The 14047-nt window shown below is 34.6% G+C and overlaps 1 protein-coding gene across 1 annotated transcript; it reads left to right on the forward strand.

Annotated features, from left to right (window-relative positions):
- Nucleotides 1-4999: 4999 nt before the first annotated feature.
- LOC107871099 (ras-related protein RABD2a) lies at nucleotides 5000-11813 on the forward strand. Its single transcript, NM_001324995.1, is given in 8 exon segments — nucleotides 5000-5145; nucleotides 9248-9320; nucleotides 10037-10084; nucleotides 10158-10205; nucleotides 10555-10626; nucleotides 10733-10888; nucleotides 10985-11088; nucleotides 11346-11813. Coding segments are annotated over 8 exon segments (612 nt in total). The 5' UTR covers nucleotides 5000-5131; the 3' UTR covers nucleotides 11443-11813.
- Nucleotides 11814-14047: the final 2234 nt, after the last annotated feature.

Consider the following 14047-nt stretch of genomic DNA (forward strand, 5'->3'; position numbering starts at 1 on the left):
GCATATTCGGAGAGAACAATCTTTCTTGCACACGAAAAGGATTGGAGCACCCCATGGAGAGACACTAGGACTTATAAACCTTTATCAAGAGGTCTTTAAGCTGCTTTTTTAACTCTTTAATCTCGGATGGATCCATACGTTATAGAGGGATGGAGATGGGATGAGTATCAGGGAGAAAATCACTACCGAATTTTATTTCTGTATCTGGAGGTACCTCTGGCAAATATTTGGGAAAAACCTCGAAAAACTCGTTAACTACACGGATTGACTGAACTGTTGGAGCTTTAGATTTAGTATCTTTGACTTGAACTAAATAATAGATTCACCCTTTTGATACCAACTTTCTGGCCTTAAGATAAGATACAAAACGACCTTTAGGAGACACATAACTACTTTTCCATTCAAAAACTGCCTTATCAAGAATCTGAAACTTCACCACTTAGGTGCGACAATTTATTGATGCATGAACTCTATTAGGTTTGCTAGTATGATATTATAGAGGATAGTAATAGGACATTTCTCATAAACTCGTTTGGCAATAATTGACTCACCCACAAGAGTGGAGACTGAGAAGGGCTTAGAGAGATTTTCAGGTCCTGACCTAAAATTTATCGCAATCAATAGAGTCATATAAAAAAGATGTAACCCCGGGTCTAACAACACATATACATCAAGATGAAAGACACGAAGCATACCAGTAATAATATCTGGTGAACTCTCTTACTCCTATCGAGATAGTAAAGCATAGAACCAATTCTGGCACTGACCGCCACTGGTACTGGATGATACACCCTGAAGAGGAACTAGGCAAGCTGGTGAAGCTAGTGCATTAATAACCTGAGTATGGAGATAACCATCCCTACTTCCCTGCTTAGCATATGGACACTTCTTGATTCCGTGTCTTATTTTTCCACACCTATAACAACCCTTTTTTCCTAGCAAACACTCACCCGGATGAATCCTGTCACACTTTGCACATATCGGATGATTGGGTCTTTCACCCACACTGATCTGAGACCTGGGATTAGAAGTCCTGCCCTACTGCTCCTACTTGGTCCTAGGTGTAGGGGCACTGGCTAAAGATGACGTTGGCACTGAAGAATGACCCTGAAACTGAGAACAGTTTCCCTCTCTAGACCTTGGTTGACCATACTCAAACTTCTCCATCCTGGCCTTCTTGTTTCTCTTCTCTCTTTCCTTCAACTTTTCTGCCTCAATCTTGTAAGCATGAGTCATCAACCTAGAAATATCCATATCCCCCATAAGCATGGCAGTCCTACACTACTTGAATACCAAATCAGATACCCCAGTAACAAACTTACTTATATAAGATCTAAAGTCAGATACCAACTCGGGAGCATACTTAGATAGTTGAGTGAACTTAAGGCAGTACTCCTTCACCATCATAGAGCCCTACCTCAGGTTCATAAACTCCTCCACCTTAGCTTCCCTCATCTCATGCAAAAAAAAATATCCAGATATGCATTATAGAATACCTATCAACTTGCAAGAGCTGCATTCTCACCTCTGCCTTCTTTCAACATAACAACCCAATCATAAACAATACCCTTCAGTCTATAGGATGCCAATTATAAACTCTCCTTCTTAGTAACATGCATAATCTGGGTAATCTTTCTAACTTCATCAGTGAAGCGTTAAGGATCTTCATCCATCTTTGACCCATAGAACTCTGGTGAATTCATCCTCATGAAATCATGAATTCTGGCTGCAACTAGATTACCATTTTGCTGAAGTGGGAACTGCCACGTGTTAGTTGCCCTGAACGTTGGCATTCATAACGTGGGCCAACGCCTGAAAGACAACCTAAAATTCAGCATAGGATACGTTCTCATTCAAGGGGTCGGCGTGCATGGTTGGTTGGTCGCCATTTCTGCATTGGCTCGGTGAGGAGGCATCTTCTGTCACGTAAAAGCATGAGTTAAGAAAGATAAAAACAATTGTACACATAATAGATTATGAAAGAAATGATGATTCCTTACTCATTTCGTAACCTTTTGCTTATAAATGTGGCTCGCTTCACATCCATGATCAAGACTCTACGTAACGCAACTTGTCTGACTCCCTAGGACTTTTTAAAACCTTAGGCTCTAATTCCAAGTTTGTAACACCCCGAAAGTACTCCCTATACATCACACGGTGCCCAAGACTATAAGTAGTCCCAAGCTAATCCTTTAAGCCTTATAAACTTGGAACTCATGATAAAAGTAAACTTGACATATGAAATCTGAATATAACTGAATTAATATCTTAATTGAAAGTCCTTATCTTGAAAATCTTTAAAATTGACACTTTTGAACTAAAAACGAAAATAGTCGAACAAGCCTCTACTTCTAACTAAAGAGCTACTGGGACAGACCCCAGCTGACCCAAACATGAATAGAAAACAAATAACTGAAATACTTCTTCAATATCAAAGTCTAATAAACTGGGTCCTCAGACTATGAGGACTCACCAAAAGTCAGGATGTAGGTGATGATGCCTGTAATCAATCGTGCTGCTGGAACTGAGCACCAGAACCTATATTATAAGACAATGTAGCACATAGACATATATGTGGGTCAGTACCTAAATGTAATAAGTATGTGGGGGTGAATGCATACATAATATAATAACTGAATATTCAGATAAACTTTCAATAATGCATGCTAAGTATAAATGACTCACCTTGAGCTTGAATAAACAAAGATTGCAAAATCACAAAAATGAGTAATGAAGCATAAGAATAAACTTTGTGAGCCATAACACTTAGTTTATAAAAGCTTTACTTTTATTCTTTCTTTTGGAAGGTTCTTCTAACCAACATAAACCATGTGAGCTATCATGAAGTCCAATGTCTTACCCACGTTGGGGAGAGTTATTCTACCCTTTCCATCAAAATAGAACTTTAACTTAGTGATCACTATACTTAACCCATATTGGGACTTAAACCTACAATGGCACGTAGTTCTGGGGCATGTGACCTCAAACTCATACCTAACTCGGTGCTAAATACTACTTCCATATTACTTATATGCTCATACTTTAGGAAATCCACCTTAAAATAGCACAAGGGTTTATAGAATAAAAACCAGTTATGCATCTCTTACTTTAAATCATAATGAGGATGAACAAATGTGGATTCTTTTTTGCTTTAAATTATGATATAAAACTTGTCAATAGATCTTAAGAGCATAATCTTTTTGTAAACTCAATACTTCACTTCAGGGTTTAAAATTCATGCTTTAAATTCATGAAAATTCATAACAAAAAGTCATGCTCAATGATCACATTAAAATCTTTCAACAATATCGAGTAAAGATGATGAAATCGAAATCACAATATGAATCTTACAAGTAAAACATGAATATAAGCAATCCTTAATGTACTTAAAGCTTTCAATATCATGGTAATAACAGACTTCAAGAATATAGCAATTTGGGTATGAACCCTAATTCAACACAAGTAAATTAAACCTTAAAACTATGCACTTTGGGCACAAGGGTGAAAGGGTACCCTTGTTCATAACCCCACAAGCCTTAAAGTTTTTGTCTTGGTGAAGTAAACTTGACCTTTAAGACTTGGGAGATGATCTTGAGAAGAAACCTTAATCTTGGTGCTTTCTTGAAGGTTCTTGAACTTGGGGAGCTTGAATTATTGATTACTTAGCGAAAAAGGAATTAAATTTGTTCTTGGGGAAGGAGGAGGGTTTTCTTAAGAGTGATTTTGAGAAGAAGGGCAAATAATACCCTAAAATATGCCCCAAGTCGTGTTATGGACCATTTAGGTTGAAGGTGTAAAATACCCAATTGCCCCCCAATCATTTAAATCAAGATCTGGACATAACATCCTCACTGCGATGTGGTCTTGTTGCAGTTGAAGAAATCCCTCACCGCGACGCGGTAAGTATGAGGTCATGACTAATGTTGTAATGCAAGCTTATCAAGGTGACCCACTAGTTTCATGGCCCAAACATGCCCCAAACCTTGTCAGAAAAATGCGAAACTCCTCCGGGGCATACTTTTACTCCCTGAACATGAATTAACTCAGAAAACAATATCTCGAGGTCGGGAAGACCAAAATAAAAATCCTCAAAGTTTAGGGGTCTTGAAAATGACTAAGTCCCCAACACTTAGTGAAAATTTCAAGTCTTAAGCCCCTTATGCATGCAATTAGAAGCAGAATTGAGCTAAAAATTACAGTGTATTATAATTTTTTAGTCAAAAAACTAACAAAGTGTATTTTCGCTCTATTTCAGATAGTTTAGGAATATTTTTGAACATTTTTCGTATATTAAATACAAATGTAAATTTGATACATTTGAGGAAGACATAGAGAGGGAAAAATATAAAATATAAAGAAGGAGAAAAAGAGGAGTGAAAATATAGAATACGAAAAAAGAAAAAAGAGAAAGAAGGTTTGTATTCGATGATACGCTTGTATTCACTGCTACAAATACAATAATACATCAGTTATAAATTATAATTTTTGAAAGTGTTGCTGTCCCGTGCCCCTTTTGCTCAAATTGTGGCTATTTCGCGTAAGTCTTCCTACTAAAAAATATCTTTAATTAATTTTTTTTAATCCCTACTAAAAAATACCTTTAATTAATTTTTTTTAATGATCGTATTAGGTTAATAGAGATTGAGTATAATTATTATAATCAAAATGAAAAGGGATCGAAATTATTCTTGAACTATTTGAAATGAAGCAAAAATATTTTTCATTAATTTTTTGACTTAAAAATATCTATTTGTTTAACGAAGTGTCACCAAACACACCATGAAAAAAATCACTTTTTTAGATACTACTAGTACTAATAATTTTCTTTTTGTCTTATATTGATATTGAAGGAGTATGTGGTCCAAAATAGTTTTGATGATTGAATAAAGCAAAGCAGAATTATAGTTTAGTTTCCCCAAAACCATTCATCCCTTTCGTCGGTGCCCATATATATATATATATATTACTGTCTCATCACTCATTTGATCTATCTCTTTCTCACGCGCTGTCAACATTTTCCCTCGGCGATTTCCCGGCGACGATCCGATTTTCCGGCGATATACGGCCGTTGGGAACAGAGAATCTTTCCGGTTCCCTTCTCGTATTTGGATCAATCGGCTTCGCAAAAATCATGAATCCCGAATAGTTAGTTCTTCAAAATCCCCTTTGAATTACATGTCTAGACATTTTTTTGTGTTGAATAATGCGATTTGAATGTTGATTTCTGATTGGATTTGCGGAGTTTGTTGATAGCGTAATTGAATTTTGTATTTAATTGTTGTGTCCTTTAGATCCATGAATGTTTTGAAATTGGTATTTTTTGATAATCGTGGTGTTCGGGAGAATTTGATTTCACTAGAACAAATAGGACTAGATTACCATGTTCATTTCTATGTATATCATATATATATATAACAAGCATTTTTGGTAACCATGGCGTTCGGACCAGTTTAATTATTCTCCACGGCTAGAATAGATCGGAATAAATCACAATTTCATTTCTATAAAACAAGGCTTGTGATAAAAAAAAAGCCATTTATGCTAAAATCCATTTCTAAAGGAATAGAGTGAATGAGAAAGATGAATTTGGAACCCCTTGAGAAAGTGCGTCAGGGAAATAATGGTTTTACAAAAAAAAAAAAAATAACTGTGGTGTTCAGGACAGCTTTCGTGGCACCTCGACTAAATCCATGGGATACGTGCCACCTCCCATTAACAACATTTATTAAGTCTATCCATCAAGGATAGGACAGATGGGAAGAATCACTTAGGGGCCGTTTGGTAGAGTGTATTGTAAAATATAATGCATGCATTAGTTAATGTGTACTGCTAGTACCTTGTTTGGTACGACTTTTTGCCTATGTATAACTAATACAAGCATTAGTTACACTCTATTGTGTATTGAAGTGTGTATTAGTAATACACTCTATTTCCTATGTATTAGTAATACAAAGACTTTAAACACATGCATTAACTTATTAAATGACTTTATTACCCCTTAATTTCCCTCTCAAAATATTTCACCATTTCTTTTCCCGCCATTTTAATTTGTAATAGTGAATCTTTTCAAAACATTTCACAATTTTTTTTCCCGCCATTTGAATTTACAACAATGAATGATGATTTAAATAACTATAACATATTTTTGCTTTGCTTTGAGAGTTTTTAAAAAGATTTTTAAAAAAAAATTGAGCCTATTTCTTAATTTTACGTCTTGTATTTTATTTTTGTTTCGACTATGTTAATACGTCGGTGTAACATTTTGCGCAAAGACGAAGGTCTTGCAATTAATCCTAAACCTCTATATAATAGTTCAACAATACTAATTATGTTTGAAATAACAAAAGAACTTTGTTGCAAAAAAGTGTACAAAATCAAAGAAGGGTATTTTTGTAAACAAAAATTTCTTTTATAGAAATTATGTAAGCAAACCAAACAATGTATAAGAAATAATACATGCATAACTAATACAAGCATAAATAATACAAGTATTACTAATGCAAGCATTACTAATACACTATATTTTGCATTGTTCTTATACATTCTACCAAACGACCCCTTAGTGTTTTTTTCTTTGGGGGGTGGAATAGAGGGGTAGTGTTTTTTGTGTCTGGAATTTGAAACTCGTGGTTCTCAACCCAGTTCATTAACCAATAAGCGACACCCTTGGGTGGTAAAGTTGACCATTCACTTTGATTCTTATTTGATGATTTATGATTTTGGCTGGTACAAATTTAGTCTTTAGTTTCTGCCTATTATCCAAATCTATCTGGAAAAGGGGAAGATTATGAGCTCTCTATGTGCATTGGTTGTAGCAGCTTAGTCTTGGTATAGAGGGGTAGTGTTTTTTGTGTCTGGAATTTGAAACTCGTGGTTCTCAACCCAGTTCATTAACCAATAAGCGACACCCTTGGGTGGTAAAGTTGACCATTCACTTTGATTCTTATTTGATGATTTATGATTTTGGCTGGTACAAATTTAGTCTTTAGTTTCTGCCTATTATCCAAATCTATCTGGAAAAGGGGAAGATTATGAGCTCTCTATGTGCATTGGTTGTGCTTGTTGGTTGTAGCAGCTTAGTCTTGGTACACACAAGTTAGCCCGACACTACCATAATTAAAAGATAAAAAAGGAACTGCCGTGATCACCTTTTGATTTATAGCCTGTTTGACGAAGCTTTTGGAGATCAAAATTCATAAGTGCTTATTTTTAAAAAAATGTTGTGTTTGGCCAAGCTTTTGGGAGAAACAAGTGCTTCTGGGGAGTAGCATAAGCTTAAAAAAGTAGCTTTTCCCACTTAGAAGCACTTCTAAAAGCTTGGACAAATACAAATTGCTGCAAAAAAGTGATTTAAATTTTTTGGTCAAACACAATTGTTTCTCACCAAAAATACTTTTTTGAAAAACACTTTTGGAAAAACCACTAATTAAATAAGCTGATTTTAGAAGATTGGTCAACAGGCTATTAGTCGAGGTGCTCGTAGAGAATGTTTGCAGGATTTGATTCATAAGGATTAAGGTCGCTCGGCTCATATCAATGTTCACTTGATTCTTTCTTTTTATTTATAACCGTGCTGTCCGAAGCAACTTACATGCAACTTGACTAATCGACGAGGTAGCTACCGGGTACCTCTATCCACCATAGCTTAAACATATAGGAAGAAATCACCTAGTGCATTGCCTCCAACTTCATTGACTCCTAGGCCACACCGTGGGTGCAATGTTTACTGGATTCTTGTTGATTACTAGTTTGCACCTCTATCTAAAGATGCCAGAAGGTTTACTGGATGGGACCTTGTATTTTCTTTAAGAACTTCCTTCGTAAAGATCTATCTGCCCATATATCAAGTTAAATTAGTGTTAATCGAAATCGTTAATCGTTTCGCAAAATCATGAATTCCGAATAGTCAGTTCTTTGAAAATACCCTCTCCTTTGAATTTCATTGCTAGCATTTTTTTTCTCTGTGTTGAAAAATGCTATTGAAATGTTGATTTCAGCTTGGATCGCGTAGATTTTTATTGATTGTTCAATTGAATCTTATATTTAATTGTCGTGTCCTTTAGATCCATGAAAATTTTAAAGTTGGCCATTTTTTTCCTGATAATCGTGGTGTTTGGGTCAGTTTAATTCCATGGGGTTCAGATAAAGCTGTCCAGCAAGGCTAGCTCGTAGCCTAAAACAGATAGGATAAATAACCTAGTGTTTTATTTTTTTTGATAACATGGTGTCCGGGCCAGCTTGCGCACCTCGTCTAATTCCACGGGATATTTGTCACATCTCACCAACAAGAAGTTTGTCTCTAGAATTTGAACCGGATACGCCATGATTCTCATTGACCGAGTGCTAAAATTGGCCCTTTTCTTTGATAATTGTGGTGTTCGGGTCAGTTTAATTCCATAGGTACGTGATAATTTTGTATACCAAGGCTAGGACAAGAGCAGATAGGAATAAATCACCTAGTGTTTTTATCTTTGGAATTTGAATGTGAGGCCTCATGGTTCTCAAACCACTTCATTGACCGCTATGCGACACCCTTTGAGTGCTAAATTGACCATTTTCTTTGATTCTTATTTGATGATTTAGGAGCTTGGTTGGTACCATTTTGGTTTTTAGTTTCTGCCTGTTATTCAAATCAATCTCAAGAAAGGGAAGAATATGAGTTTTCTATGTGCATTGATTTACACGGAATTTGTGCTTGTTGGCTGTAGCAGGCTGCCCCATGCATTGGTCAAGGTACACAAGCTGTCCTGACATTACCATAATAACAAGATAAAAAAGAACTGTATTGATCACTTTTTTGTCTTAGTCCAGGTGCTCGTAGAGAATTTTTGATGGATTTGATTCATAAGGATTAGGTTGCTGGGGTCCTATCAATGTTCACACGATTCTTCTTTTTATTTATAACCATGGTGTCCAGGTCCTTACATGCACCTTGACAAATCTATGGTGTAGCCACTGGGGGTACCTTTATCCACCAAGGCTTGAACAGACAGAAAGAAATCACTTAGTGTTTTGCCTCCTCTAGAATTTGAACTTAGGACCATATGGTTCTTACTCCGCTTCATTATGTAACCTCAATTCTTGCTGACTACTAGTTTGCACCTCGACCTAAAGATGCCAGAAGGTTTACTGGATGGGACCTTGTATTTCTTAAGTTCCCTTCATAAAAATCTATCTGCCTATAAAGATTATTGTTAATTTCAGCTCAAATGGAACTTAACGCCGTCTCTTCTTATGCTTTCTGCAGTGACTACTTGTTCAAACTTCTGTTGATAGGAGATTCAGGTGTTGGAAAGTCATGTCTTCTCCTGAGATTTGCCGTGAGTATTTTCATCTCATTCAATTTTGTCCCACTTATAGTTACTTTTGCATCTGAGCTGAATGTTACTTGCATGATTCTTTTAATGGCTGATATAAGCAATGAAACCAGGGAAGTTGCACATGTTGACATGTGCTCGTGTATTTAGCAGCAGATATGGAAGTTGCCCCATGTTGCTCCTCTATAGCCTTATCTAAGCATTTTAGAATTTCTGTCAGGTTAGGTCCAAGTTATTAGGTCATTGCTCAATTAGGTCATGCACATACTTATGTCATGACTATCCTTGTGAATGCCACATTTCTATTTTATTTGGCTTTTTTTTGATCTCGAGTTTGGACCCTTCCTGTCAAATACATTTGCACAAGCTATTAAGAGAAAGCTTAAAGCAGCTGATGATAGTTAGAAAATAGAGAAAAGGAAGACAGCAACATGGAGAACTGTGCCTGCCAGCATGTCTTGGGCTGTGGGGAAAGAACAAAATGATAGATGCCTTGAGGATAAAGTACAGTCATTTTTTATTTCAAATGTAGATGTCTGCAGTTATTAGAATCCTGGTGTAAATTGCCTTTTGATAGTGATGTAAACTCTTTAGCATTTGTGATGGGCACTGGATTTAATTGTTTTGGAAATCTTGCTTTGTGTCCAAACAAATGTGATACATTTCTAGATCATTATGTTTTATAAGCTGATTAACTGCTTCCTTCTCTTCTGATGCAGGATGACTCTTATTTGGACAGCTACATCAGCACAATTGGTGTTGACTTTGTAAGCCAAAATTAGTAGTGACTTACATATATAAAATTCTTGCAGTTGGTGAAGTTCCTACTTTATGTTGCAGAAAATACGTACTGTGGAGCAAGATGGGAAGACTATTAAACTTCAAATTGTATGGTTTTCTTTCTTTCTTTTAGTTTTTTTGGGTTGAGAATTGACAGAATTTATTCATGTTAATTTCTTTTGGAAAAGGTCAAGTAGCTTTAGAGGTTACAAATTAGCTAGGTGATGAATACAACTTCTAATATTTTTGTTATAATATTCTGTGTGGTTTTCCATGGATTTATGCACTTCACTTGAATCTTTATTTTAATTCTTCCATACAGATATCAGGTGCTCTAGGATTGAGTTGTGTTCTTTTACAATTGAAAATAATCTGAATTTATCTGCTAGCTTTTGTTCCTGTCATTATGCATTTTCAAAATGAAATTTTAAGTCCTCGTCTGTGTTACATTTGCCAGTGGGACACTGCTGGACAAGAACGTTTCAGGACAATCACAAGTAGTTACTACCGTGGGGCACATGGCATAATAGTATGTTTCCGTGACTCCTTTATAAAGCAAATGAATCAGTTAACTTTTTTCCTTTTCGCTTGATGAAATCCTTACTCTTGTATTTTTTCTTTGAATATTCTGGCAGATAGTTTATGATATAACTGATCAAGAAAGCTTCAACAATGTTAAGCAATGGTTGAGTGAAATTGATCGCTATGCAAGCGAAAATGTAAACAAGCTTTTGGTTGGAAACAAGTCTGACTTGAATGATAACCGAGCAGTGTCGTACGATACAGCAAAGGTTAAGATCTAGCATTCTGTTCATTTTCTTTTTTGGTTTGTCCTTCTAGCACAATGCTTTTCAATTGACTGAAATAGTTCTTGATTCACATACTAGGCATTTGCTGATGAAATTGGCATTCCATTTATGGAGGCTAGTGCAAAGAGTGCCACTAATGTTGAGCAAGCTTTCATGGCAATGGCAGCTGAGATAAAGAATAGGTATTTTCTGTTCATTATTCTAGTACTTTCACCTCCTTATTGATTACTTCGAACCTGTATTCACGCGAGTTTGACTATGGAACTATTTTCAAAACTTTATGGAGTAATTGCTTGAAACTGATTAATCCCATTAAGATATGATCTTGATATGCTAAAAAGCGGTATGTTTCACTACAGTCTGAACAAAAGCTGGTAGGTAGTCCATATATATTTTGCCAAAATTTTATTTGTTTGACGTTTTTGACTACTTGATACAGGATGGCAACACAGCCAGCATCAAACAATGCAAAGCCACCCACCGTGCAGATACGCGGACAACCTGTTAACCAAAAAAGTGGCTGCTGTTCTTCTTAGGTGTCGCATTCTGCTAGCTAGAATTGCTTCCAGAGTCACATTCCAATCGGAATGCCTTGTTTTCTAAGCTGTGCCAGTTCCATTCTTTTTATACACCGGTATCCAAGTGGCCTGTACAAATCACAAGAAGTGCTTTTACGTATAGGACTCTTTCGTCTCCGTTCTATATTTTCACTTCGTCGGGTTTCCATGTCAAAGTTGCAGTGTTTGTTTCTGCAGTTTCAGGCATAATATATGTTTTAGAAGTTGGTTTTTATTAGATGGGATAGTGATAGAGCTGTAATGCTGTTGTACTTGACTATCATGCTCTTCAAATAAAATGCTCTTGCCATAATGTTCTTGTGAGATGTTTTTAACTTCTCAAATCTCAACCATTTGGTGTGTTGCTTTCTAGTGATCTTTTCCATAATGTTGTTCTTCATAATGTGGTGTGGTCTTAAAACAACAACGATTAATTACTCTTAAATATAAATTTAGCTAATATTTATCTTTATTACCCTCTTTAGATCCACTTATGGGATTGCATTTAGATCCACTTATGGGATTGCATTGAGTACGTCGTACATTTTCTCAATAACTAATCTTTTGACACGTATATTTTGTTTCAATGAGAAATTTTTAAGAAAAGCACATAAATATTATTAAAACAACATTTGAGTTGTAAGATAAAAGTTAACAAAAAAAGTGTATAATCGTGAAATAATGACTTTGATCATTTTTAACGCTTGCCGAAGGAAGCAACCTTGATCCCCAAGAGTGCTCAAATGCGTTATTATATGAGTTCGGAGTTAAAAGGAATATTTTTTCATACTTAAGAGTCGAAATGAACAGCACTTATTGAAAACTTTTGCCCACAAAACTACTGAGAGATTCGCCACCTGATTGTTATTTCTGAAAAGATTTTTATATAGTGAACGTTTTGTCACTTCAATTTTTGAGAAATGGTACAACTTTTTCACATATATATGTGTTGTTATTCACTCAATTTTATCTCATCCATCTATCATATTATTCTACTAATATCACCTTTTTGGACTTTGAGAATCCCTTAATAATAATGTCTCAACAATTCGAAATGTTTTTATATTGAATTGAACTGGATGTATGTAAATGCAATGAATATTATAAAAATAAAAATATCAAGGACTCCAAAAATTCTTGGTCGTAAGTTTTGGAGCTGTGCACGTTCGAAGGTAAAATGTTTAAGTTGTTCAATTAAAAATATGTGTATGTTAACATTTTTCCTTATTTTGTTGTTTTAGAAAAATGGTGGATGTGATTATTTTCAGTGTATAAAGTATGTCAATAAATGAAACGTACATCATTCCACCACAATTGAAGAGACCCATATTCGATGGAGATATCGCGACTTCACTGAACACTATGAAGTTTGACACACTATTTAATCTCAATGAAGTCATAGAAGATAGAAATTTTCTTATGACATTGCTAAAAGAATCAAAAGAAAAATAAACTCATTTGAAGATATGCTTAATGAAACTGAGCAGGAGAAACGTGTTTTGAAAAGGAAATGAAATGAAGAACAGAAAAAAAGAAAATATTGGAAGTTTTTATGTGTATTTGATGTTTGATTTGAAATTTTTTTGCCGTTGATTAGTTATCATGTAGTCATTCAGTGAGTTTAATGTTTGTGCAGTATGCTTTTTTATAATTTTATTAGTCCGAATCTGTCATGTAATATGTTTTTCAATTTAAATTTGAATAAAATCTATTCTTATTCAGTAATTGTTGTTTATTTTACTTAATATAAGTACTCCCTTCATTTCAAAATGAATGACCTACTTTGACTTGAAACAAAGTTTAAGAAAATAAAGAAGATTTTTGAATCTTGTGGCCTTAAATTAAAGTTGTGTCAAATGTACCAAAATATCCTTTAATCTTGTGTACCTAAACATGCCACATGAAAAGTTGAAAGTAAAGTGTTGCCAAAAAAGGAAAGAGGTCATTCTTTTTTAAACGGACTAAAAAAGAAATTAGGTCATTCCTTTTTAAACGAAAGAATACGGAGGGAGTATTATTTGCTATTCATTTTTTATCACAAGTTTTGATTTTTATAAATTATATTTTGTTATCTATATTTTTTAAATTCATAATTTAAAATTAGAGATACCGATATTTAATACTAAGGGTGTACAGATCAAACCGTCAAATCAAACCGAACCGACGAACCAAATCAAACCGAGAAAAAAAATCGACTTATGATTTGGTTTGATTGGTTTGGCGTTAGAAAAAAAATCGACCATTCTTGGTTTGATTTGGTGTTAACCAAAAAAAAGTCAAACCGAACCCGAATCAAAGCGACATAATATATATATAATATTTAAAATTTTTTATACAAAAAATATTAATTATAATCTTCTTTTTAAATATTTTTTCAACTAGTTTTAGTAATTTTCAATAATTTGAAAGTAGATGTAGATATATATTTGAAAAAATACATAAAATAGCATACTTAAGTATTAAATTACAAAAAAAATAGCGACACTTTTACGAATTACATTTTGTAGCATATGTATTTGTATTTTTGTAGCAACAATTTGCAAAAATACAAAATACATATCGATCATAAGGACAATAAAAATCA

This window comes from Capsicum annuum, chromosome 5, assembly GCF_002878395.1.
Source record: "Capsicum annuum cultivar UCD-10X-F1 chromosome 5, UCD10Xv1.1, whole genome shotgun sequence".
NCBI lineage: Eukaryota > Viridiplantae > Streptophyta > Magnoliopsida > Solanales > Solanaceae > Capsicum > Capsicum annuum.